At 38.6% G+C, this 26,637-nt stretch overlaps 1 protein-coding gene across 1 annotated transcript; it reads right to left on the reverse strand.

Moving 5' to 3' along the window:
* Nucleotides 1–3,298: 3,298 nt before the first annotated feature.
* On the reverse strand, nt 3,299–26,637 carry ARMC1 (armadillo repeat containing 1). The gene is made up of 7 exons (XM_052651694.1): nt 26,522–26,637; nt 21,558–21,779; nt 19,107–19,198; nt 10,692–10,881; nt 6,605–6,721; nt 6,444–6,518; nt 3,299–5,484 (listed from the first exon to the last, which is right to left on the reverse strand). The coding sequence occupies exons 2-7, from the start codon at nt 21,738–21,740 to the stop codon at nt 5,293–5,295; spliced, it is 849 nt and encodes a 282-aa protein (XP_052507654.1). The 5' UTR covers nt 21,741–21,779; nt 26,522–26,637; the 3' UTR covers nt 3,299–5,292.

Below are 26,637 nucleotides of genomic sequence, written 5' to 3' on the forward strand. Positions count from 1 at the left end.
TTAGTCACTCAGTGGTGTCCAACTCTCTGCGACCCCATGGACTGTAGCCTGCAAGGCTCCTCTCCATAGGGATTCTCCAGGCAATACTGGAGTGGGTTGCCATGCCCTCCTCCAAGGGATCTTGCCCACCCAGGGGTCAAACCCAGGTCTTCTGCATTTCAGGCAGACTCTTTACCGAGTGAGGGAACAGTATACGGAAGGAAAAAAGCTGGTCTATCTCTTTCTGTATCATAACTTGGTTACCAGGATCTTAATTTCATGAATTAAGGTGAAAACACTAATTTCAAGTACACTTGCTACTATCCAATCACAGAGCGAGAAAAAATTCCTGTAGGTTGTCATCTGAGTTTCACTATACACTGTGTCCACAGAAGTTAAATAAGCCTAGTAGTCCTTAATATCAAGTACCACATGTATCTACATCCAGCAGTGTCTGTTGTTTACTGTCCTTACACTAGTTTTCTACTGAATTTGACTCTCAAGGGACTCTCAACACTTGGATTTCTCCTAAGTATGTGGGTGCATGCTAAATCCTTTCAGTGTTGGACTCTGTGACCCCATGGACTGTAACCCACCAGGTTCCTCTGTCTGTGGGATTCTCCAGGCGTGTGTGTGTGTGTGTGTGTGTGTGTGTGTGTGTGTGTGTGTGTGTGTGTGTGTGTGTGTGTGTGTGTGTGTGTGTGTGTGTGTGTGTGTGTCCGCGCGCGCACACGTGCGCTTAGTTGTCCAGTCATGTCTGACTCTCTGCAACCCCATGTACTGTAGCCCTCCAGGCTCCTCTGCCAGTAGGGATTTTCCAGGCAAGAATATTGATCGGAGTGGGTTGCCATGCCCTCCTCCAAAGGATCTTCCCAACCCATGGATCAAACCCAGTCTCCCACATTGCAGGCAGATTTACCATCTGAGCCACCAAGGAAGACCCCTCCTAAGTACATCTTGCTTTAATTCCATGTGTCAAGAGAATCTAATTTGAAAAACAAACCAACCAACCTATGACTAGAGGAACTTGGGACATTAAAAAATAGGAAACTTTGTTTTACAAAGCTTTATTTTTACATACAAATTTCCTTAAAGCAGTACACTTTTCCTTTGAGTTTCTGTACTGCTGCTGCTTCTGTACTGAGAGGTAATAATTCTTTTTCCCATAAAATGTATCTCCTAAAAATGAATCCTGCCTTCTAGATCAACTCTTTCAGTTTGCCTTAGGGGTTTCACTCTGAGTTTCCATGAATCGCCTCTTCTTCCATCTTCTTTCATTTCCTACGATAATTTTAAATTCATTATATGCCACTTTCTTACCTACCAGTCTTCTATTGTCTTTATCTTAAGCTAAAATTTTCCTTTTTTCACCAATCACGATTCCTTTTTCTACTGAAAGTATAACTGGAATATTCGTTTGCAGACTACACATTGAGAATTATTTTTAATGTGCCCTAATAAACTATCATCCCACCTGGAATATTTAAACATGAGAAAATGGGTACTTACACCACTTACATTTTCACACTGGAAATCCTTGTCAGAAGAGAATCAATTAGTAAAGAACCTCAGGAAACTTGCTGGTGCAGAAGCCAGTGGTAATGAGGAAGCGCAGAGCTAAGCTTCAGTGTGGGCTTGGTTTTAGAAGGCGGCAGGGCAAGAGGAAGCATGAGCTTTGAAAGTGATCTGCGCTGAGACACTTAAGTCACCAGACTCGAGGCTGGAAGAGGGTCTGGATTCGAACAGTGGGAGAAGAGAGGGCTCAGCAGGGGCCCCAAGACACAGACTGCAAATGAGAGGCAGAGCCCGGGAGCCAGGCCACCAGATCTAGTCCCGGCTTCACTGATTACAAGTTCTGTGACCAGGGACTAATGAGTTATTAGTTTACCACTAAAACTAATACTCAGTTTCTGTCTCATTTTCACCCATCTGTAACATGGAGACATAACTACCTGCCTCATAAATGTTAAGGATTAAATGAGCAAATATCTGTAAAGCACTGAGTGCAGTTGTCTGGCACAGGACTAGTTTCTGTGAAACTGACTACATGCCTACCGTGAGCTCAGTTCTCAGGGGGGATAAAAATTCTCAGACTGTACATTAGATAGAGACAGCAAAGGAGAGGGGAGTCTCAGGTGATGATACAGGGAGACTGAGAAGGTATCCACACAAAGGGACATGGAGACAAGAGGTGAGTTCTTCAATGGACAACATTTACACAAAAATCAAATAGCTGAGGATTCAGTCTCAAAAAAAAAAAAAGTCACATAAAGTGTGATCAGAAAGGTATAGTGTTGAGAGGAGAATCAAGAGAGATAGAATATATGTATACTTATAATGATTCACTTTGTTGAAACACAACATTGAAAAGCAATTATCCTCCAATTAAATTTTTTTTAAAGCTAGAAGTTTTTAAAAAATTTTTAAAATGTATGGTGTCTCACTTGAGAATCAAGGACAAGAAAAGAATCATGTTAACCTGGTGGCTCAGCAGTAAAGAATCTGCCTGCAATGCAGGAGACACAGGTTCAATCCCTGGGTTGGGAAGATCCACTGGGGAAGGAAATAGCTACCCACTCCAGTTTTTCGTCTGGGAAATCCCATGGACAGAGGAGCTATAGTCCATGGGGTTGCAAAGAGTTAGACATGACTTACTGACTAAACAATTTCATCTTATACTTGTAACACTATTATATTTAACATTCTCCTAGAATAATTCTGTAACACTATATTTAATATATTAATAATTCTGTAACACTATTTAACATTCTCCTAGAATACAAAAATCAAGATATGTTAATTTTAACTTCATTACACTCCTCTCCCGATTAAAAATTAAAAACCAAATAACGAAATAAAATGAAGGAATGTGCCTAACATTAATCTGTCAGAAGCAAACGGCCAGAAAAGAAAAAAATATACAGCCAGACATTTTTCCTGTTTGCCCAATGAGTTAACCAGTACCTTCCATTTAGTTTTACTGATTTGAAAAGTTCTTTGTTCATTCTCTTAAATAAATATTTGAGCACTAAATATTAGCCAGGTACCTCTATAGACGTTCTTGGTTCTCCAAGGGGAGAGACACTGGTACATAGCATTTTAATCTAATGTGACACACACTGCAATGCATATATGACAGGAACACTGATCAAACGCAGGGAAAGGCAGGTGTGCTGCTGAGAAGGAGACGAATGGAAGATGCCCGGGAACCTGTCAGGTAACACACCTGCAGAGTGCTAAGAGAAGGTGCCAGGCACTGTGAATACAAACAGGCTTTGGAGTAATCAGTAATGCTTATACCACACGAATGCAACATCCATTCAATTTTTAATTGTGTCACCTTTTTATTATTTTACAATATATTTCCAAAAAATGCCATTACAGTTGCCTTAACTGCTCTATAAGACCTGGAATCAAAGAACACTGAGAATCAGAACACACACATCAAGCTGTAATACCTACTTGTGCTGAACCATTACTACCAAAGGGATGTTGTTTCTTAAATAAGCAGATGTGTGGCAATGCAAAATAAAATACAAACTGGTTAGAACAGTAAACTTTGTTTTAATGGCTATAGAAAGGAGGTGGTTTTGTTGTTTTTTTTTTAAACACATCTGGTCTGGCAGCAAGATGTAATATGCATTTAGAGCAATACATGCCCTGAAAGCTTATATTTTCAGTTGTGCGTATCACCTGAACTCAAGAGTCCAGGTGAAAAAAGTAATCACTCTCCATACCCTCAACACCCCTCCCTCCATAAGGTCACAATATTCCTAAACTCAAGATTCTTGTTGGTGAACTATTTTATAATTTTTTCTCCAGTGACACTGGATGCTTTTAGTTTTTTCTCTGAAAGAGAAGCAATGAAAATGCAAGGACACCCTCCAGGGTCCAATTTTCATATCACATTCTCCAAGTAGTAAAATAGCAGCTCTATAACATGGATGAAAAAAGTTTTCAGTTTCCTCCTACTCCTCCTTCAGTTTTTAATCATATTAGCATTAAAATTTATCTGGAGTCAGTGGGCTTTCCCAAAGAAAATTTTTAGTTGCCAAGTATTTTCAGAAATTTATTAAAGCGTTACATATATGTAATTAGCTCTCATCTACCAAAAATATATATATGTATATATATTTGTATTTACTTATCTTACCTTCACTGAAGTGCTGTTTTTTTTCCTGGCTGAACATAAGAACCTAGTGGACGGACAAATGCTGGCTTTATTTCTTTATAAGCAGTAACTGGAATCTTTTCTTTCATTCAGTAGAAACTGCATGTTCATAATAAGCTCACAAAAGGCAATATAAGGAAACACCTACTGAACAGGCATCTGCCAAACAAGTCATGTTTTAAGGTTGGACTCTACCAAGTAGCACTATGGCATTATAGGCATTCCATTTTTCTTTTTTCAAGGCTGTCAGTTCTTCGCTAATTTTTTTTCCCCCTAGCAGGGGATAGTGTGTAGTCACAAAGTAAGGCCTAGAAACAATTCATAGTGACTCCCAATATTACGGTGGACATCATTCTCAAGAGCTGATATAAACCAGACTGAACAGGAAGTACTCAACTAGAACCACATTTAGTCTCATTCAAATAGTCTCCACTAACACTTTGCTGATACATATGTTCCCTTCTCGACTGATTTCGCGTTAACCTTTAAAAACTTCTAACAAGTAAGACTGCAAAGTTTTCACAGAGTTGTAGTCTTAGGGGGACTGCTACTTTCCAAAGAATATGTTTTGATTCACAAAATGTCACTGGTAACGTCTTGTCCATAAACATGGTAGGCAAAATTAAAAAAAGGCACAAAAGGGGAATAATGAGAAATGCTTTCCACTTTCAGTGAAGAGTACCAAAGCAAGTGTCTTTCACGAGAAAAGGCAGAGAAAAGTTTTCAGTACTTCATGCACAACTTGAGCTAAAAAGAAAAAAAAAATTCTCTTCTAGGTCCTGAAGCTTGAGAAAATGAGTTTTCCTAATCACGTGCTTCGTGTCAAATAAAATGTAAAGCTGCACAAATACATGTTTGGTTTAACAGTGGACCCTTTTTTTTAAAATAAGTGAGGCAATTAAACAAAGGACAATAAAAAACCAAAATACCTTCATCAACAAAGCAACTCCACCTGTCGCCTCTGTCCCTTTTACCACTTAGTGGGGTAAAATGTCCAGTAGAATGTAAAATGCAGCATTCTCAATCATGGGATCTAGAAACTTTTCATGATAACTTATTGCAAATTGCACTTGACAGTTCACCACGACAATGGAAAACTGGCCCCTTTTTCGCTTATACAGTCCTTGAGCCCCAAAGGGAAGTCACCAGTAGAACGACCTGGATAAAAAGTTTGCAGCTGTGCTCAGCCAGCTGGCTCCGCCCTCTGGGTGGGAGCCCACCCGGGACACCGCCTTGTCCTGCTCCTTCGTGGGACTCTCATCCTCGGGCAGGTAGTCAGGCAGCTCCGTGTTCTGTTCTACCTCCACAGGCGTGTCCTGGAATGGGACCAGCATCTGATATAGAGAACACGTGAAGAGTTATTACAAAATCGACCTAACTGATGAAAGTAGAAGTGCATGTCACACACTGAAAGTCAACTTTACTTCTCGTTCTCATCACCACATTCTCGGAGGCTACATTCCTTCAAAAAGTATCTTCTTGTTGTCTGAAGTTAAGTCCAATTAAAGAGCACTATGTAGGCACAGAAGGAAGAACCGCACATGAAAATGCTCACACTTTTCTCCTGAGGCTCCAGGAATAAATGTTCGACTTCTGTGGTGTCTCAGATGGTAAAGAATCTGCCTGCAGTGCAGGAGACTCAGGTTCAATCCCTGGGTTGGGAAAATCCCCTGGAAAAGGGAATGCCTACCCACTCCAGTATTCCTTCCTGGAGAATCCCATGGACAGAGGAGCCTGGGGGGCTATACAGTTCATGGGGTTGCAAAGAGTCAGACACAACTAAGTGATTAACACTTCTGTCGATTTCAAGATGACAAAAACAAGTATCTGGCTGCAGTGGGCCCCAAAGGGTCAATGAACCTCCTTTCTTTGGGAACTCAAGTGAACTAAAGAATCTTTTCCCTTATCACAAAGCCAGTGAAAAGTAGCAAGAGGCAAAGATTTTCACTGCATATACTTGCCCAATGATGGGACTGGATCTTAAATTTTTTAGACTGGCAAAATCAATTAAGGCTAGAAAGTATTTAAAAACCAATGCAAAAAAACCACATATCCTTTCCTTCCACATACAATCACCAAGACACCTCCACTGAGATCAAGAATAGTCTGAAATCTACAAAATATCTCTCCATATTTCTAGAAGTATTAACTGTTAACCAAGAAACACCACGATAATCTGACTCTGCCACATTCCTACATACTCAGCAGCTATTTGTCCAGAAATACTAGCCATCTGCCAGCCCCAAGGAATAGTCGAGAGTCAAGCAGAAAGTAAACTAAACAGAGCTTTTACCTCTTCTCCACTTTCACTCTTCACAACTTGCTGAGCCTTCATAACCTTGGTTGATGCTATTGCTGATGCCAAAGCCTAGGCCAGGACAAAAAGACAACACTTTTGAACATGGATGTGTTTATCCACAACCTCAAGCGTATTTAGCCATTTGAGATACCAACCTCCGCTTTAAGATCTGAACGGATTCGCACCACACATCTCTGAACGGCCATTTGAAAAGTAAAGCTAATAACGCCTTTAATTTTTAACAAGGCCTCTTCACACAGGTTTCTCCGGGACTGAAAAAGTAAAGGCAAACTGTTATTAAAATGTGCAAAATAATGAATGGCAATAAACCAAACAATGAACTAGTAACTCTGGGGGGAAAGGAGGAAACAGGGAAAGTAAACATCCCTATTTCAATTCTACAATCGCATACTTGAAGGCACATAAAGGGTGGTATTTTAGTTAAGTTTAGGAATACTTGAGGGTCTTTGCAGAAGGGGTAGACATGGGCCTTAACAGAAGGAAATTTGAAAAATTCAGAAATATATGGAAATTAAACTCCTAAATAACCAATGGGTCAAACAAGAAATCACCAAATAAATTAAAAAATACTTTCAGATGAATAATATGAAACACCACACACCAAATCTTAGGGGATGCAGAGATAGTAGTAGTGCCCAGAGGGAAATTTATAGCTATAATAATGACATTAAAATAAAAGAAAATCACAAACCAATTACTTAATATTCCATTGTAGGAAACAAGAAAAGAGCAAACTAAACCCAAAGCAAACAGAGGAAAGAAATATAAAGATTAGAGTAGGGGAAAAAAGAAATAGAGAATGGGAGGGGAGAGAGAGAAAAATCAATGAAATCCCAAGTTGGTTCTTCAGAAAGAGTAACAAAGCTTGATAAAACTTTAGCTAGACTGACCAAGAAAAGAAGACTCGAATTACTAAAAAGAGGAATAAAAGAGGATAAATTATGACCAACTTTACCAAAAAAAGGATATGCAAACACTATGAACAACTGTATGCCTAACACATTAGATAACCTCAACAAAACAATAGATTCCTTAAAAACCTAAAAAAAAACAAAACTGTAAAGTGACAAGAAAATATGAATGGACTAACAATTAAAGAGACTGAATTTATAATCAGAACATTTTCCACAAAGAAAAGCCCAGAACCAGATCAACACCAACCCTTCAGAAACTCATCCAGATATTTCCCAACTCATTTTATGAAGCCAGGATAACATTGATACCAAAACCAGACAAAGACAGCACATGGGGGGAGGAAAAAAAAAAGACTACAAACCAATATCCTCTATGAATACAGACACAAAATACCTCAACAAAACACCAGCAAACTGACTCTAGAACCATATTAAGAAGATTTTGCACAATGACCAATTAGGAACTAGAAATGAAGAGTTGTTGGTTCAATATATGAAAATAAACCTGATGTAAAAATACATGATATTAACAGAACTCAAAAATAGAAAGCCAAATTTTTTAATTGGGCAAGAATGAACATTTTTCCAAAAGAGAAAATCTATAATAAAGATGCATACAATAAACACTAAACACTACTTAGTGGTATAGTCAACCACTAAAAACGGCCAATAGGCACATGAAAAGATAGCACCATTGTTACTAGAGAAATGCAAATCAAAAGCACAATAAAATACCACTTCACACCCCTTGGAAAATAAATGTTGGCAAGGATGTGGAGAAACTCGATTCCTCATACATTGCCGATGAGAGAGCGTAAAATGGAGCAGCCATCGTGGAAAACAGTCCGGCAGTTGCTCAAAAAGCTAAACATAAAGTTCCCATATTATCCAGCAATTCTACCCTTAGGAATATACCCAAGAGAATGGAAAACATTTATTGACACAAAAACTCGTACATGAACGCTCACAGCAGAATTACTCACAAAGACAAAAGGTGGAAATAAGCCAAATATCCATCAATTGATGAATTAATAAAAAAAATGCCATATACCCTTATAATGGAATATTATAAAGAGGAATGATGCACTGACACGATACAAGAGGGATGAACCCGACTACATCATGCTAACGGAAAGCGCGACATGAAAGGCCACATCCTGTATGATTCCAGTTACATGAAATGTCCAGGAAAGGAAAATCCATAGACACAGAAGTACATCAGTGGTTACCAGGGGCCAAGAGGAGTGAGTGCTAACAGCAATAATCAGCCTTCCCAGGTGGCATTAGTGGTAAAGAAACTGCCAACCAATGCAGGAGACCTAAGAGACATCAATTCAATCCCTGGGTCGGGAAGATCCCCTGGAGGAGGGCATGGCAACCCACTCCAGCATTCTTGTCTGGAGAATCCCATGGACAGAGGAGCCTGGTGGGCTACAGTCCAAAGGGGTGCAAAGAGTTGGATACGACTGAGGTGACTGAAGCGATTCACACACACACAAACACACATCAGTAATCATATGAATGGTGAATGACCCCAGCACTCCTGATCAAAGGTAGAAATTTTTAGAATTAAAATTTAAAAAGCAAGGTCCAACTACAGAGTGCCTGTCCATGTTAAATACAGACACAAATAGAAGATACACACTACAATTAAAAGAAACCTTGAGCACCTAATAATATTAAAAGCCAACAAGGTAGAAAGAGTTGAGAAAAATCAAGTGTACAACTACTATACAGTCTGGTATTATAACTTTTTCCTTGAACATTTGGTATTAATTCACCAATGAAGACATTGAGACCAGAATGTCTTTATAGGAAGGTTTTTAATTGCAAAGTCAATTTCTTTGATAGACACAGAGCTATTCATTCAGGTTATCCATCTCTTTTTAAGTGAGCTTTGGCAATCTGTCTTTCAAGAAATCTGTTTCATCTATACTATCAAATTCATTGGCATAAAGTTATTCAAAATATTCACTTAATTTTCCTTTCAATGTCTATATTAAAGGATATATAGCAATGTTCCTTCACTTCTGACATTGATAAATTTGTGACGTCTCTTTTATTCATGATAAGAAGTGAGGTTTATCAATTTAATTGATCATGTCAAAGATCGGCTTTTGGTTTCACTGATTTTTCTCTATGGTTTTCCATTTCACTGATTTCTGCTTTTTTTGTTTCTCCTGCTTACTTTGGATTTACTTTGCTCTTTTTCTAGTTTCTTAAGGTAGAAGCTTCAGTCACTGAGGCCTTTTCCTTTTTGTATATAATATTCATCTGGTGCTAATGATTTCCTTTCTAAACTTTGCTTCAGCTGCTTCCCCCAAATCTGACACTGCATTTCCATTTTTATTTAGTTCAAAATACTTCCGAGTTTCTCCTTTCGTTTATTCATTGACCCATGGATTATTTTAGAAACATGTTAAATTTCTAAAATATTTGGAGGATTTTCCAGATATCTTCCTGTGATTGATTTCTAACTTGCTTTTCATTGTGAGCAAGGAATATACTTTACTTGGTTCTAATTCTTTTAAGACTTGTTTTATGGGACACAATATGGATTGTTTTCATCCTTGTTTCATGTGCACATAAGAATAAATACTATCTTGCTGCTGAGTAGGGTTTTCTATAAATATCAATTAGGTTAAATTGGTTGTTAAGAGTTATTTGAGTCTTCCGTGTTCCTAAAGGAGATCCAACCAGTCCATCCTAAAGGAGAGCAGTCCTGGGTGTTCACTGGAAGGACTGATGCTGAAGCTGAAACTCCAATACTTAGGCCACCTCATGCGAAGAGTTGACTCACTGGAAAAGACTCTGATGCTAGGAGGGATTGGGGGCAGGAGGAGAAGCGGACAACAGAGGATGAGATGGCTGGATGGCATCACCGACTCAATGGACATGAGTTTGAGTGAACTCTGGGAGTTGGTGATAGACAGGGAGGCCTGGCGTGCTGCGATTCATGGAGTCACAGTCGGACATGACTGAGGGACTGAACTGAACTAAATGTTCCTAATGATTCTCTGTATACTTGTTCTATTCATTGGGAGAGTAGTATTCAAATCCCCAGCTCTAGTTGAAGCTTGGTTATTTCTCCTTGCATTTTTGTCAGTTTTTGCTTCACATATTTTGAAGTCATATTCTTAGGGCACATATATTTGATTAATTGACCCCTTAAGCATAAAAAGCCCCCTCATTATCAGAATAAAATACTGGTATTGGGACTTATTCTTGAAGATTGTTAGCAGGTGACACTGAGTTAACACGAGTTCCCTCTCCCATGTTATGAATCATGTGTTTATACAAGCCTTACCGTATCATCAAGGCCATCTATATGCAAAACCACTGTTTTGGCACGTTTGTTTGTAGTTCCCAGAAAAAACTGAGCTTTCCTTCGACGTGAATTCATTTCATTGAAACTATCCCCATCTGCCATATTGGAAGATTGAAGAATGTCATAGATTTCAGAGGCTAGCAGTTTTGTTTCCCCTGGAGTTGTAGACCTTGAAAAGAAACATGTAAATTAGCAAAGTAGTCTTGTCATTTCTATTGATTCTGTAATTTTATTTCTCAACTTTGCAAAACCTTGTTTTCTTCATTCTGATGCTTTGTTCAATCTGAAAGAAATACTGGTGAATCCCAGAATAATCAATAATGCAGAAAAGCATCTAGTCTATTATAGTCTTCTAGTTTCAATTTAAACCCATGGTTCATCAATATTTAAAACTCCTCACTAGAATGGTATAAAAGCACATTTAAAGAAATCATTAATTAAACAGGAAATCAACTAAAAAAAAAAAATCAGGATATAACATGTCCCTGGATTAACACTAACATTCAACACTCAGTTTAACTTTCAAGAAAACTATAACACATAAAAATCCAAAAGGAAAAAGCAAAATAGGAGAGGATCATTTATATTAGTTATTTCAATACAGGGATTTGTGAGTAAAAACAAACACCATTTCTCAATTTACATTTTTATGTTCCTTTTACAAAGCAAGTACGTATTGTTAAACCACAACTCAGGCAATAGTTTCCATAAAATTTTTAATCCTACTATGGTTCCTCACATAAATGTCTACTGCCGTTCTGTCCAACAGAACTTTTGACATTGATAGAAATGTCCACTCACCACATGTGGTTACTGAGGACTTGAAATGTGGCAAGCAAAACTAAACAATTTTATTTACTTTTAATTAAATAGCCACACATTGCAAGTGGTTACCATAACTGGAAGCACAGGTTTAATGGTTCTTATTAGTTTAATTGAATAAACAATAAGTACACATAACTAAGAAAATAATCCTCATTTCACCTATACCTGGGCTCAATTAGGGGGTCTTCCCTTGTGGCTCAGCTGGTGAAGAATCCGCCTGTAACGCAGGAGACCTGGGTTCGATGCCTGGGCTGGGAAGATCCCCTGGAGAAGGGAAAGGCTCCCCACTTCGGTATTCTGGCTTGGAGAATTCCACAGACTATACAGACCATGGGGTCGCAAAGAGTCAGACCCAACTGAGCAACTTTCACTTCACTTCACTTCAAACCCTGTAACATGCATCCCAAGGATTTTACAATCTGTGCCCTTTCAGCTTTACCAACATCAGCCAGAAGAGCTTCACTTTGACTGTATCCTTGAAGGCTCAGGTCAACTACCATCTTCTTTATGAAGCCTCCTCATCCCAACACCCATATTCATTCCTCTGCATTCAAAGTACTATGCTAGTACTTAACACTACGGATCAAAATTTCCCATTTCTCTTCAAGAACAGGGATATATTCTCTCCATACCTTCCACAGAGCCTAACAAAATTCTGTGTAATCCATCTGTTTACTGGATGAGCGGGAATACTTCATTCCTGATACTCAGACTGTACACTCCAGCTACACAGACCATCAACTCCTGGGGTGCTACTCTGGCAGTTTTCTGGGCCACCAACTTACCATACCAAGTGTTTTTCTGGGCTACTGTTGACCACAGAGATCAATTACCTTGAATGACTTTGGCTTTGTATTCCAGGAAGCTATCAAAAGGACTATTTTTTTAGGAGATGTCTCAGCACTTTTCAGATAGCTGTTTCACAGGTCACTGCAGTTGTGAGGTATTTTGAATACTAGCCAACCAGAAGTCGTACAAAGTACGAGGACATGGGTAAGAAGCACCATGAATTTAAAATTTAAAAAAAAGTCTTTCCTTTCTAGTATGAATACTGTTTTTAATACATTTGCATCAAATAAAAGAATCATCATGACATGTAATAGATTATCTAATGATCTTTCTCATAAAACTTTTTTTTTCTCATAAAACTTTTTAAACACACACTATTCTAGAACTTTTCTATGTGCTTCCTAGCCAACCAGTAGTGACCAAACCATTAAAAGACTAATATCAAATTATTATCTTTCTGTTCTGCAGAATAGGAACTAAAACTAGACAGCACTAGTTCTTAAACAAATGGGTCTACTAACTCCTTTGAGAAGCTGGTATAAAATAAATACTCCCACCACCACTATTTTTAAGTTCCTTTATTTCATAGTTCCAAGTTTCATCATTTTCATACAGTAATAAATTCCTTTCTGGAAGATTTTTCAATTTCTATCTACTTAAAACCAAACGATTTTAAAAGAATAATATAGTAAAATCAACATGATAGTCTCACTTTGTTTCGAAGCATGTTCTACTGGTATACCTCATAGGACTAATTTTATTGCTGCACTTCCTATAAAACAGTTACAGAGACACAGTTTAAGAGACACTCTTAAAACAGAGTAAAATTTTGTCTTAGGCAAAATGAACTCTGCAAAAACATATAAGCAAAAATGAAGTAAATTAAGTCACTTCTTGATCTGGGCACTATATAAAGTATCACAAATATCTATATGTATGTTGCTGTTCAATAAATTATAAATAATTTCCTTTTTCCCACTTATTTTTAAAAAATGCTTTTAAAACCAGACAGAAAAAGTCAAGATCATCTACAGATTTGGAAGTAAGTAATTTAGTCTTTTAAAAAAAAAATTACTATTCAAATACTATGATTTAAAACATTCAAGTATAAGAAGTCTAGAGTTATGTGGTAAATTTGGCCATAAATGTAAGAAACTGTATAATTAAACAAGTATTAGTTGCCGTCATCTTTTAGACAAGTGAAAACTGAAAGAGCTGATTAATGCCCTGGGTTTAGTTCTTCAGTCTTTAAAATCTGACATCCAAAAAATAATAATAATAAATAAAATAAAATCTGACATCCAAGAAAAAGACCATCTTAAAAAACTCTTCAAATAATTGGAATTCTGCTCTCAGTAATTTACTATTCCATAATGAAATATACTGATCCTTCACCACTTTTTCTAAATAGTTATCTATATTGAAAACACTCAAAATGTTACTCATAAAACACTGAAAGATGAACTCTGATCTTCATTATATATCAAAAATAATTTTCATTTTGGATATAGTTCCTTATTGATCATAAACAGCTATTCAGATGATTTGATGCTGCAAATAACATTTTATATTACCTATAAAAGCCAGGTAAGACTTTCTTATACTTCATGAAAGCAATGAAAACACTATTTCAGTATCAGAAGGCTTGCTATCATCTTTTGAAAAACTTCACAACTTTTCCTTTAGGAGGTGGTTTTACTTTTTTTTTTCCTGTGTTGCTAAGAAAAAGTGTTCTTGTAATATTTATACAACTCAGAAAACCATCCTCTATCTTATTTCGACATAGAAACAATCCTAACTTAAGGCTTCTAAGAAGTCAACAACTCTGTTTAGTAACAGTGAAGTCCAAAGGCAGGAAAACTATGACCCTAAGGCAACAGCCCATCATTTATGTATCATCTCTGGCTGTTTTGACTAACAAGGGCAGAGGTGAGTACCTCAACACAGACTGTGAGCCCAACAAAGCCTAAAATAACCACTATCTGGTTTGTTTTTCTTTTTTTAGGAAAGATTTGCCAACCTCTGTTCTATACAAGTAACATAAAAATCAAGGCAAAATGGTGCAGCATTTTCAAAAATTACAAGAAAACAAAAAGTGAGCCATGAATCTAGTTCAACTGTCCTGTTCAATTTTTAATAATATTAAAAAAAGAAAACAAGAAAAAGCATAAAGAATTGAAGCACATATTTTTCATCCAAGATTTTAGCAAGAAGGATAGTCCACCATTACTATGGCACTGTTTCAAAATCTAGAATTTTAGGAAGTTCTCCAGATGAAATGAGATACTATGAAGTTGAAATGCCACATTTTATTAAAGTGACTTATTTATGGCATATTTCATGTGAGATATTCACACATGCTTTTATAAAATGCATCTTCTATCAGAAGAAGTATTAACAAATGTCTTAAGCTGAATTTAGATGTTCTCCTAAACTGATATTCTGAAAATTTTCTTCACAGAGATTCAGGGTTAAAAATAAAATGTAAAAAAGATTTTTTAATTAAAAAAATGAAAATAAAATGTAAACAGGTTCTAACCACTAACGATGAGTTTTCATTTATGGAGAATTAAAATTAGAACACAATACCAGATTCATTTTGAGTGACAGAGAATTTAAAATTCTCTTCACAACTGAAGAACTGAACACAACAATGACTGAAGTCAATCCAACTGCTGATCTCTAAGCACCAAAGTGACCTAAATACAAGTCAAACCTGCTTTTGAGTAACATGTTAAAATCTCCACAAAATTCTATAGCAAAATATACTTTGGTGATTAAAGGACAGAAATTATGAGATGCATAATTTTCTCTAATATATAAAACATTCCTCCCTGATTCTCATGGTAATCACAACCTCTACTCTCCCCACCTTCTTCTGATTTCTGGTTTTCTCTTTGATCACCTAAGAGAGGATTCCTCTTCAGTCAATATGAAGTAGCAGCTTGCCACAAAAGATCTCTGTTCTGCAGGGTCTTACTGGGATATGCGGAGATCCTTCTGCCACTTCCTGAGTTGCAAAGATTCACAGAATCACAGCTCAATCTCCTCCTCACTCAGTATTGCTCAACAGAGAGAAGCTGATCTGAATTCCACGCTGACTGCCTGGATGTCACAAGGCAGCCACATCAATGAAAACAATTAGGATATCTATATTGTACGTGCTCCTGTGCTCTGGCTCACCAAGATGATCTATGTAAGAATGGAAGAGTGAGCTTCCCTGGTGGTCCAGTGGTTAAGAATCCACCTGCCAATGGAAGGGACAGAGGTTCAATCCCTGCTCTGAATAGATTCCACATGCCTCAGAGCAACTAGCCCCACAAGCCCATGCACTGCAACTACTGAAGCTCCGATTTCTAGAGCTGGTGCTCCACAGTGAGAAGCCTGCACATAGCACAACTAGAGAAAGCCCTGGCACAGAAACAAAGACCTAGACAGTCAAAAATAAATAATTTAAAAAAAAAAGAATCGAAGAGTGATAAGTCATCTGTATCTGGCAACACAGGTATGAAAATGCAAAATAATGTCTAAAGAACATATGCCTACAATGTCGAAACAATTATGTATATATAAAACTCACCCTGCTCTATAGATAAAACTTCTCATTTTGATTTCTTAAGAATATTTAACACAAGTACCCAAAAGAAAAAAGTAAATGAGAAAATAAAAAGCCAAAGCAATCTAATTTATTTTTTTTAAAATGAGAATCATGTCCAAGCCATGAGATAATTTACAACACAGTGAAACATGCTGAACCAAAACTTGATTCTAATACTTCACAGCCTTACATGTTGACAGGCCAAAACACAGTTTTATCAGCCTTGCGATAACATTCACTGATAAACTTCTAAAATGATTATTTCAGTAAGCAGAGGTGACTTAAAAAGCTTGAAAGGCAATCTTCAAATCTGCGATCTCCACTGGCCAAATGAGCTGAAAAACATATATAAAAAGTATTACCTTGTATTTCCACTTTTGAGAGGGGTATAGAACAAGATTATAATGGAGTATGCAATGAATGTGCATTCGTCTTCCTATTGGAGGAGCCAGCAACGATCACCACACTGTCCAAAAAGTATACTTTATTTGTATTAAAAATAGAAGTTGCTTGTAGTAACCATGAAGACACACTGCTTGGATCTCCCTTTAAGAAGCCTGCCCTTTGGCTGTACGAAGCAGAGTGGTAGAGCAGCCAGTAACAGTGGCCCTGAGATCTGGCACACCATACACTCCAAGGCCTGACCCCTCCCGGGGAAACCCAAGCAGTGGGTGCACTAGGGCCTGGCCAGTTCTGCCCAGTGTAAGACTCATCTACAGGGTGACCCTGGCTTTGCACCTCCCTCCAGAGTTTTCTGTCAGATCTGCATTGCAGTCTGAGACTCTCCTTGTCCCATTCGGTTTCCTCTTCACTTTCTTTTAACAGAGGTCAGGTCTGTGTTGTAATCTAAAGACAACAGTCCAATCCTTCTTCATTCCCTTCTATCGTTACAGACTACATCTCATAGTAAGCTCTTCCAGTTCTAACTCCATCTCAAGATCTCCCTCCCGATGATTTGTCGTTGTTTAGTCACTCAGTCATGTCTGACTCTGCCACCCTGTGGACTGCAGCACACTTCCCTGTCCTTCACCAGCTCCCGAAGTTTGCACAAACTCACATCCATTCAATGATGCCATCCAACCATCTCATTCTCTGTCGCCCCCTTCTCCTCCCAGAAGACACTGCAAGATAACGACCTGAGCTGGCACAACTCTTCTCCTATGAAGACACTAGTAGGGCCTTCCCTGGTGGTCCAGTGGCTAAGACTCAGCGCTCCCAGATACTGATCCCCGGTCAGGGAACTAGATCCCACTTTCTGCAAATAAGAGTTCACTGAAGATCCTGCAGGCCACAAACTAAGACTCGATGAAGCCGAATAAATGTTTATAAAAAATATATACACAAATAGTCTCCCTACTATGTTATAGATGGATCTCTCATTTACATATACACACATACATATTTACGTATCACAACCTTAGCCAACCAAGAAAAGAAAATGTTATAGGTTAAATCTATGGTGCCTCTAAAACTTGCTCTAAAATTCATATCTGAAGTGTATTTTAATAAACAGAAATTTTCATTTCTTATATTTTTAAAATTTGTACCATGTATTTTCAGCTTCAATAAACAAACCTGTTAAAAGAATACACAGTCTTAAGTTCATCATGTGAATAAAATAATCGTACAGAAGCATTCATATTACACTTAATCCTTTTGCTGTTTCACAAAGAGTATGCCAGTTAAAAATAATTATATGCCATTAAAGCCTACTAGGAACAAGAATAATGCAACCTTGTATTTTATATAACACTTTAGAATTTACAAAGCATTTCTCACAGATATCCCACTGAATCCTCAAGCACTTTGACTTCAAGTCAAGGGCAATGATTAATAAAATTAATCCCAGTCAATATTTTCTAATATTTATTTCTAACTGATCACCTGAATAAAAAAAAAAAAAAACCCTTCAGGTTCTAACTTGTCATTATCAAACGTCAAGGGACCTATCAGTGTAGCTCGATTAAAAAAACAACTATTAATAAAATAAAATTTATCTAGAAGCCAAGAACACTTAAGAAAAAAAATACAGTTTCTTGGAGCTCAGTCTGGAAGATTCGCCACTGATATAATTTAACTTAACAGTGTTTGGGAATTACAGATATTTTGTGAGCATTACAGAGATTTCGTGAACACTCAAGCCAAAGAAATTGCAAATTTTAAAAGCCAGTAAATTAAACGGTTACCTATTATAGTCTTAAAGACAATCATGTCTTAGGTAAGATCAAGATACAAAGTAAACTAAGATAAAGCCTCAAAAAACATAGTTTTTTGCTTTCAGACACAACAGAAGTATCAAAACACTTCCTTTTACAAGGAAATCAGTGAGGCCTGAGAACTGGACATCCCCAGAGGCAACACAGCTGAAAGACTACAGATAAAAAACTTGACCTCTCTGTAATTTTCTTACCATAAAATTTATCTAACACACTTCAAATAGCAAAATAAGATGATGAATATGAAAATCTTTGTAAGATGAAAGGTATACTTAAAAAAACACCCATTTGCTAAAATTCAAATTAAATGGCTCCGAGGATTTTCTGGAGGTCCAGTGGCTAAGACTCCACACCCCAGTGCAGGGGCCCGGGGTTCAATCCCTAGTCAGGAAACTAGATCTCATATGCCGCAAATAACAGCATTCACATCACCACAACTAAAGAGTCTACATGCCACAACTAAGACCTGGTGCAGCCAAATCAGTTAAAAAAAATTTTTAATGGTTCTCAATCTCTGAGAGACCTCTCAATGATGCTAAGGAAAATCTCCACCCCTTCAGTCATGATACAGATCAAGGTTCTTTTGAGTAAGACTTAAATGGAGCAACAAAAGAATTATGTACTATAACACTGCATTATTTTCAAATATCACTGTGTTGCCCTACTAGCAAATCAATAAATACTTCACAAAACCTCATACAAGGTAGGATTTTCTCTTCTTAGAAGAAATATTCATAAGCACAATGTGTTATCAACATTTTAAATGAAATCTGAGCATTTTCGTAAGGACTACTGTTAATATCAATGTTTAAGGATAATCAGAACACTGCCCATCAAAACAGTTCTGGACATATAACCCACATAACCTACAAAGCTATGCCTTCATTTTAGAATACCAATTTCAGTAAAATAACACGATCCACTTCTTTACTCCACTAGGAGACTAGTACTACCTACTGTACTTACTTCTGTATGACATTTTGCAAGCTTAACATCATTCCCAGCTCTCCTTTCATCTTTTCTCGGTTGGCACGGCACTCTGCCAAGTATCGAAGAGCCTACAGCAAAAACAGGAATAGGTTAATTCACATGTCCAGACAATTCAAAGTGAAACCTTCTGCTCACTGACTACAAGAGGAAAGAAAGTGAAAAATGGGTTTTTGTTTTTAGAATCAATTGGTTTTGAAGCATTTGGAAACTCTTCTTTAAATGTGATCATTAGAGCAGTCCTCTAGGGGAAAAAAAATAATTCTGAGCTGACAGAGCTGAATCTGCTCTTAGAAACAAAGGTTCCCAACCTATCTGCAAGGTCTAAATCAGGATGTTCTGGTTTTATTTTCACTTCATCCTAACAAAGATACAAGGAACTAAATTCCATTAATTAATTTCAGAAAGCAGTCCCAGTAGCCATCATTTCCCTAGGTGCTTTTTACATATTAATTAAAAGGAACTACCAAGAGGGACAAAACATGCAACCCCCTTTATGGAATGGGTGGTTTCTAGCTTTATAATTCACTTTTTAAATGTCTTTTTTTTTTCCTGCTTTTAACTGAAAAGCCAAACATGAACTCACTCTCACAGATTTCTACTTTGTGAATTTCACTTTTCTAGGAAGCTTCTCTCTTAAGATTTGAAGCACATTTTTGCACGTTTCCTTCAAGTGCTGATTCTTGGGGGACTGGGCTGTTCTACAGACCTCCTCCTCTCTCATCATGTGCTGCAGAGTTCAGTACTTGAGTCGCAGGGGAATACCTCTGTGGACTACACCATCCAAAAGGGCCCTGTCACTCCACTGACCTTCACATTTCCTACCGGTCCTCTCCACAACATCTCCAAAGTGCCTGGTCATCACCAGGAATGGTACCATCCATGAAATCACAAGGCCAGCAACCTGGCTCTGACTGCAATCTCTATCTTTCCTATAACTCCTTTTACCTGGATTTTTACTTGCACTAGGAGAGGGGAGCCCAGTGAAGGCTGGTGGTCTTGCCCAGTTAGGCAGGCAGAGAGCAGAGTTGGGGAGGTTAGGGTGGAACAATATAATTTTAAAATATACATTTGGTCTTCATCTAGTTCCTGGCACAGAGCTCCTAAAAGCCTTGGAATTTTCTGACAGGAGTTTGAAAAGATCCTTTAGACCACACTTGGTTGAGTTTATGTGGAAGAAGTAAGGGAAGCTTGGGACCCTTGATGGCCTCAGGTTGGGACTAGTCACGAGAAAGACCAAATGACTAGAGGGTGGCAACTTTTAGCCCCAGGTGGCACTAGTGGTAAAGAACCCGCCTGCCAATGCAGGAGACATAAAAGACACGGGTTTGATCCCTGGATCAGGAAGATCTCCTGGAGAAGGGCATAGCAACCCACTCCAGTATTCTTGCCTGGAGAATCCCATGGACAGAGGAGGCCGGTGGACTATAGTCTATGGGGTTGCAAAAAATCGGACACAACTAAGGCGACTTAGCACACACACACTGATCTGGGAGGTAGGGGGAGGATGGAAATTGAGCTCTATAAAAAGTCCTGAAAAAGGAGATTCAGAGTTTCTGATTTGGTAAATACATCCACCTGGCAAGGTGGTGTGCCCCAACTCCACAGGGACGGCAGTTCTGGCACTCCCCTCCAGATGTTGCTACTAGAGAGGAGCCCCCACCTGCTGCAACTAGAGAAAGTCCATGCAAAGCAAAGTAAGACCAGTGCAGCCAAAAACTGATTTTTAAAAATAGAAAAACTTTAAAAAAAAGATGAAGTATTGACACATAGTACAATGTGGATGAACCCTAAAAACATTATGCTCAGTGAAAGAAACAAGTCACAAAAACCACATATTATATGATTCTATTTATATAGAAAATATATATGCACTTTTGCCAGAGACATTTGCAAACAGAAAACAATAGAAAGTCATGGCTGTTTAGGGAAAGGGTGTGGGGGCTGAGGAGCAATAGAGAAAGAGTAGAGCTTCTTTTCGACAAGATGAAAACATTCTAGAATTAGTTGTGGTGATGGCTGCAACTATGAATATACTAAAAGCCACCACAATGTACACTCTAAGTAGGTAAACTGCAAGGTCTGTGATTTAATCTTAAAGTTGTTACAAAACAAAAACAAACCATAAGTGCCTCTTTGAGTGTCCTTCTGTATTGATATAATCCTTAAGATTTCTTCCTCTTCCTTGAAAAAAGGAAGTTGCAGAACATTCCATGCAGGTACTATGCTACCATTTGTGCCAAGAGTAAAAACAACATTGTATCCTATTTGTATAAGAGGACTATATACATTCATATGTTTGCACATACAGAAATATAGTCACACTAGTATCTGGTCCTCACTTGTAACTTCTTACCATGTCATCTTTTCCAAATTTTCTTTAACTACAAAATTATAACACTGAGACTAAAATTACTGTAGGCAACTTACGAGCAAAGCTGAGTGGACGACAGGGGGGTTGGGATGGTCCATAAATAAAATAAGGCCGGGCAGACATCCCTGATCCTGGACAATGGCTCGTCGGTTTAAAGGATCTGCGGCTAGGTCTCGGAGCTGGTTAACTACAGAGAGAGCATCAGGTTCCTCATTCATGGTGGAGGACGACGAATTCATCTTCTATGCCATACACGCAGACAAAAATCTTCTTAAGTTCTGTAGAAATGGTTGGCAAAATCATTTCTAGGCTACTGAGCTGTTTTACAGCATTTATTAAACCATCAGAATCACAACACCTTCCGAAAGAAATAGATGTATCTAAACCATACAAAAAACTTAACAACTAGAAATTCCACAGTTTGGGAACACAGTCAAATGAACATAAGAAAGGCTAACTTAAAAAAAGTTATTTATGCATGCACAATGTTTAAAGAACATATATCATCTTCATGATTCCAATAAATTATTTTTTAGCAATACATATTTTAACACCAAAGTCACAATAAATAAGATCTTTACATTTCAAGTTTATAACCCTCGCTACACTTCTCAAGGAGCACCGAAGAACTGATGCTTTCAAACTCTGGTGCTGGAGAAGACTCTTGAGAGTCCCTTGGACTGCTTGGAGATCAAACCAGTTAACCCTAAAGGAAATCAACCTGAATATTCACTGGAAGGACAGCTGCTGATGCTGAAGCTCCAATACTTTGGCCACCTGATGTGAAGAGCTGATTCATTGAAAAAGACCCTGATGCTGGCAAAGACTGAGAACAAGAGGAGAAGGGGATGGCAAAGGATGACCCGGTTGGACGGCATCACCAACTCAACGGACATGAATTTCAGCAAACTCAGGGAGATAGCTGCAGACATAGGAGCCTGGCATGCTGCAGTCCATGGGGTCACAAAGAGTCAGACAAAACAGCAACTGAAAACACTTCGCAAAGTGTAACACTGCCAGTGTTTTCTTCCTCTAGGATAGTACTAGAGCCTAAGTGTCTCAGGGAAAAGCTGCTAGCTGACAGCTTGTTTTCTAATTCATCTGTGAACAAAACCAAGCTTACTGAGATTACAGCAGATAAAATCCTCTCAGGAAAGAAGAGAGTCAAAGAAGGTCATAAACACAGAAAGAAGGGTACCTTGCCCTGTGCCTCAGAACAGTGGTGTTTGGGAGATCAGAGTGAAAGTGAAAGTCGCTCAGTCGTGTCCAACTCTTTTCAACCCCATAGACTGTAGCCTGCCAGGCTCCCCCATCCATGTGATTCTCCAGGCAAGAATACTGGAGTGGGTTGCCATTTCCTTCTCCAGGGGATCTTCCCAGCCCAGGGATTGAACCCTGGTCTCCTGCATTGCAGGCTGATTCTTTACCAGCTGAGCCCCAAGGGAAGCCCTGGGAGATCAGGGTGAATCTGAACCAAATCCAAGCACATCTGTCCATCCCTGGGTGGACCATACTCAGAAGAATGAAGCAGAGTCTGAGGTGAGGTCATTCATTTGATAGATAAGGAAATAGTCTCCGAGAATTTAAATAATTTGCCCCAGGGGACAAAAGCTACTTAGTATAGAACTGAGCTAAAATCTTATCTCGGCTTGATGAAAACTGAGCTGGAATCACGACTGGAGAAATATCAATAACCTCAGATAAGCATATGGTACCATATTAACGGGAGAGAGCAAAGAGGAACTAAAAGAGCCTCTTGATGAAGGTGAAAGAGGAGAGTGAAAAAGCTGGCTTACAACATTCAAAAACTAAGATCATGCCATCCGGTCCTAACATTTCATGGCAAAGAGATAGGGAAACAATGGAAACAGAGACACACTTTATTTTTTGGGCTCCAACTTCACTGTGGATGGTGACTGCAGCCATGAAATTAAAAGACGCTTGCTCCTTGGGAGAAAAGCTATAACAAACCAAGACAGCATATTAAAAAACAGAGACATCACTTTGTCAACAAAGGTACATCTAGTCAAAGCTATCGTTTTTCCAGTAGTCACGTACGGATGTGAGAACTGAACCATAAAGTAGGCTAAGCGCCAAAGAATTGATGCTTTCGAACTATGGCGCTGAAGAAGACTCTTGAGAGTCCCTTGGACAACACGGAGATCAAACCAGTCAATCCTAAAAAAATCAATCCTGAATGTTCAATGGAAGGACCGATGCTGAAGCCAAAACTCCTATACTTTGGCCACCAAGAGCCAAATCACTAGAAAAGTCCCTGATGCTGGGAAAGACTGAAGGCAGGAGGAGAAAGGGGTGACAGAGGATGAGATGACTGAATGGTATCACTGACTCAAAGAACATGAGTTTGAGCAAACTCTGGGAGAGAGTGAAGGACAGGCAAGCCTGCAGTCCATGGGGTCAAAGTCGGACAAGATTGAGCAACCTTACAGTAACTATCTCCTAAACTGGTCAGGTCTTTCCATTTCCCATACCTTACTTTGAAACCCAGCATACCTTTTTTTCCCACAAAAGTAAACAAGATTTCTAGATAATGTAACATGATAATGTAACATGATAAACATACAAGCCAAAATACAATATATCAAGGAATAATCTTCACAGATCCAGAAAGTTAAAAATAGGAACTTCCATTAGCCAAATTACACAGTGTATTTCTTATTAGGAGGAATATAAAGGTGTAAATACTTACCACAAATTAGTGCGTTAGTTTAATGCTAATTCCAAAAACAAAGCCAAGTGGGGGAGGTGGGCTGGGAACAAAATTATTCTGTAACTCCAGAAAGCCTACTAAAGTTAGTTGAGGACTAGCAGGGGTGTGAAGAGGGAAGGTAATAAACAGCAATAGCCTTCCAAAGTATTGAAATACACAAAGATATAAAGTTTACTTTATATCCACAGCAGGTGCTGGAGGGGCAGTGGTCAAGAGATACTGCTCCCAAGAAAGCTGTTTATACACCCAATCACAGGTTCTATGCGAGTTAATACCCAGGCTCCACCCACTGTTAAATGGGATTTTAGGCAGATCACTTGAACTCTTTGTCTCAGTTTCTTCATATGTAAAATGAAATTAATCACAGCAGCTCTTAAATGCTATATTGTCCAAATGAAATAACAATACACACTAAAAGGCTCAGAGTACTCAGCACACTCTAAATGCTCAACAAAAATAATGGTTTTAAGTTACAATGAGTCAAAAAATCAATTAAAAAAATACAGTTATTCAAAAAATGGTACTGGCATAACTTCTAAGCAACTTTAAACCAGTGCTAAGGATCTTTAACTCTTAACATATTTTAAAATATCATACCCCAGAAAAAAATTTGAGAAGTTAAATTTCTGAAGTTTGCAAGCAGATGCAAACTATAAGACTCAGAGAAAACAAGGCCTTAACAGGATAGTACTTGGCAGATAGTTATCTCAAAATGAAAATATAGTTACTTTGGCAATTTTAAAAATAATTTTTTTTTAAGCTATAAACTGAATACACATAAGATTAAAGAGTTTGCCTCGTAGGTGCTTCTATCATCAACAATACAAATCAGCTTACGAATGAGCTTTATGTGCTGTCGCCAGCACAAACCGTATCCAAAAACCAAAACTGCAGAACCAACCATTGGACCAAAGGTCCAGGAACCACATTTAAGAACCAAATATGCTGGGTGATGGCCTTTGGTGTACAACACAAGCCTTGGAACCTGAACCCTCCATTCTCATCTAAAGAGTACTTAAGAGAACCACTCAGTGGGAATGATTCAGTTTCAGTGAGCCTCACCTGCTCCTTTGAGATGAACAAAAAAATCAGAAGAGTTAAGACTTTCAACCGTATCAGTCCACTGATAAAGAGATGGCACAAATTAGGATCTGCCCAGGAAAAGATAGGAAATAACACAAGGCATACCTTTTCCTTTCCTCATTTAGTTCAATTTGGACAAATAAATCATCATAAGACAATGAATGCACCCCAAACTTGAACAAGTACTCTGATCCCCATGTTTAAAAAAGCCAATTCAGTAGGTGGGGTGAGGCCTGAGATCTGTATTTCTCCCAGGTAAGTTCTATCCTGCTAGTCAGGGAACCACAAAAAACAGGAATTAGGTGATAAACGTGACGCACCTGTAGCTAAGCAGCTGCCTGAAAGACTGTCTTTTCTTTCAGCCAAGATGTACCACTCAACTCGAAGATGTATTTAACTCTCATATGCAAAGTTAAATACAAATACACAGAACTGTGGAAGAAACACACCCACATCCTAAACCCACATTCAGCTAAGTTTGTTGTTGTTTTTAATAACCTCAGGCATTGACATCAGATCTGGCTTTCCCTCTGCTACCACCTAACTGTAACTATTAGAGGGGCCGGGTTACTACCTTTGAGCCTCAGCTTCCTCTCATAATAATCCTGAGTGGTTGTCAGGTTCAAAGAAAATAAGAACTGGGCATGGTGATGAGTACCAGCAATTACCAAACAAGAACAATATTTGATTCTGTGGGATTCTATACGGTCAAGTGTTAGGGTACACACACGAAAGGAGCTGCTTGTATGCACAAGTGCCCCCAAGAACAGCTTTTAGAATACAGAGAAGTGAACGCTGGACTCGCCTGAATGAAGCTGAACACAACCACCTCCTTCTTTCTGCCCCTAATAGACAACCGTGGGCACAAAACTAATAGAAAGTTGCCAAAGAATTACCTGGAGAGATGAGTGACGACGACATCCATTAATGCTGCTAGGATCAAAATAGTCATAATAGTTAAACTAGGGTTTGTAAAAATTGGCGTGCAGAGGACGGAGAGGAAGTGAACAAAGCTATCATTTTCACAGGACACGTGGGAACAGGACACTTTACAGAGCCTGAAGGGACGCACTGCTGGGTCCTGACTGACCTGAGGGTGGACAGAGAACCCCCGCCCAGGAAGATTTGCCGCCTGGGTGCAGGGGCCCGCATTCTGCGGCCTTCCCGGCCCCACCGCTTTGTCTGCCTTCCCCAGACACTACATACCACTCCAGCGCTCTAGGAATCCACGGCCTGCCGCACCATTAGGGCCACATCGGCGACGAGGTAGAGGAACCCAGAGGCGCGTGACAGGGTCAGCGACGACAAACGACCAAGCTGAC

Source organism: Budorcas taxicolor, chromosome 14 (assembly GCF_023091745.1).
Source record: "Budorcas taxicolor isolate Tak-1 chromosome 14, Takin1.1, whole genome shotgun sequence".
Classification (NCBI taxonomy): Eukaryota; Metazoa; Chordata; class Mammalia; order Artiodactyla; family Bovidae; genus Budorcas; species Budorcas taxicolor.

Bases quoted from the DNA above. Each gene is read 5' to 3' on its own strand.
- ARMC1 (XM_052651694.1), bottom strand. From the start codon at position 21,740: ATGAATTCGTCGTCCTCCACCATGAATGAGGAACCTGATGCTCTCTCT. The intron at 19,199-21,557 runs GTAAGTTGCCTA...TTTTTGCTGTAG, and splicing joins TCGTCCACTCAGCTTTGCTC to GCTCTTCGATACTTGGCAGA. The intron at 10,882-19,106 runs GTAAGTACAGTA...TTTCTTTTCAAG, and splicing joins TTGCAAAATGTCATACAGAA to GTCTACAACTCCAGGGGAAA.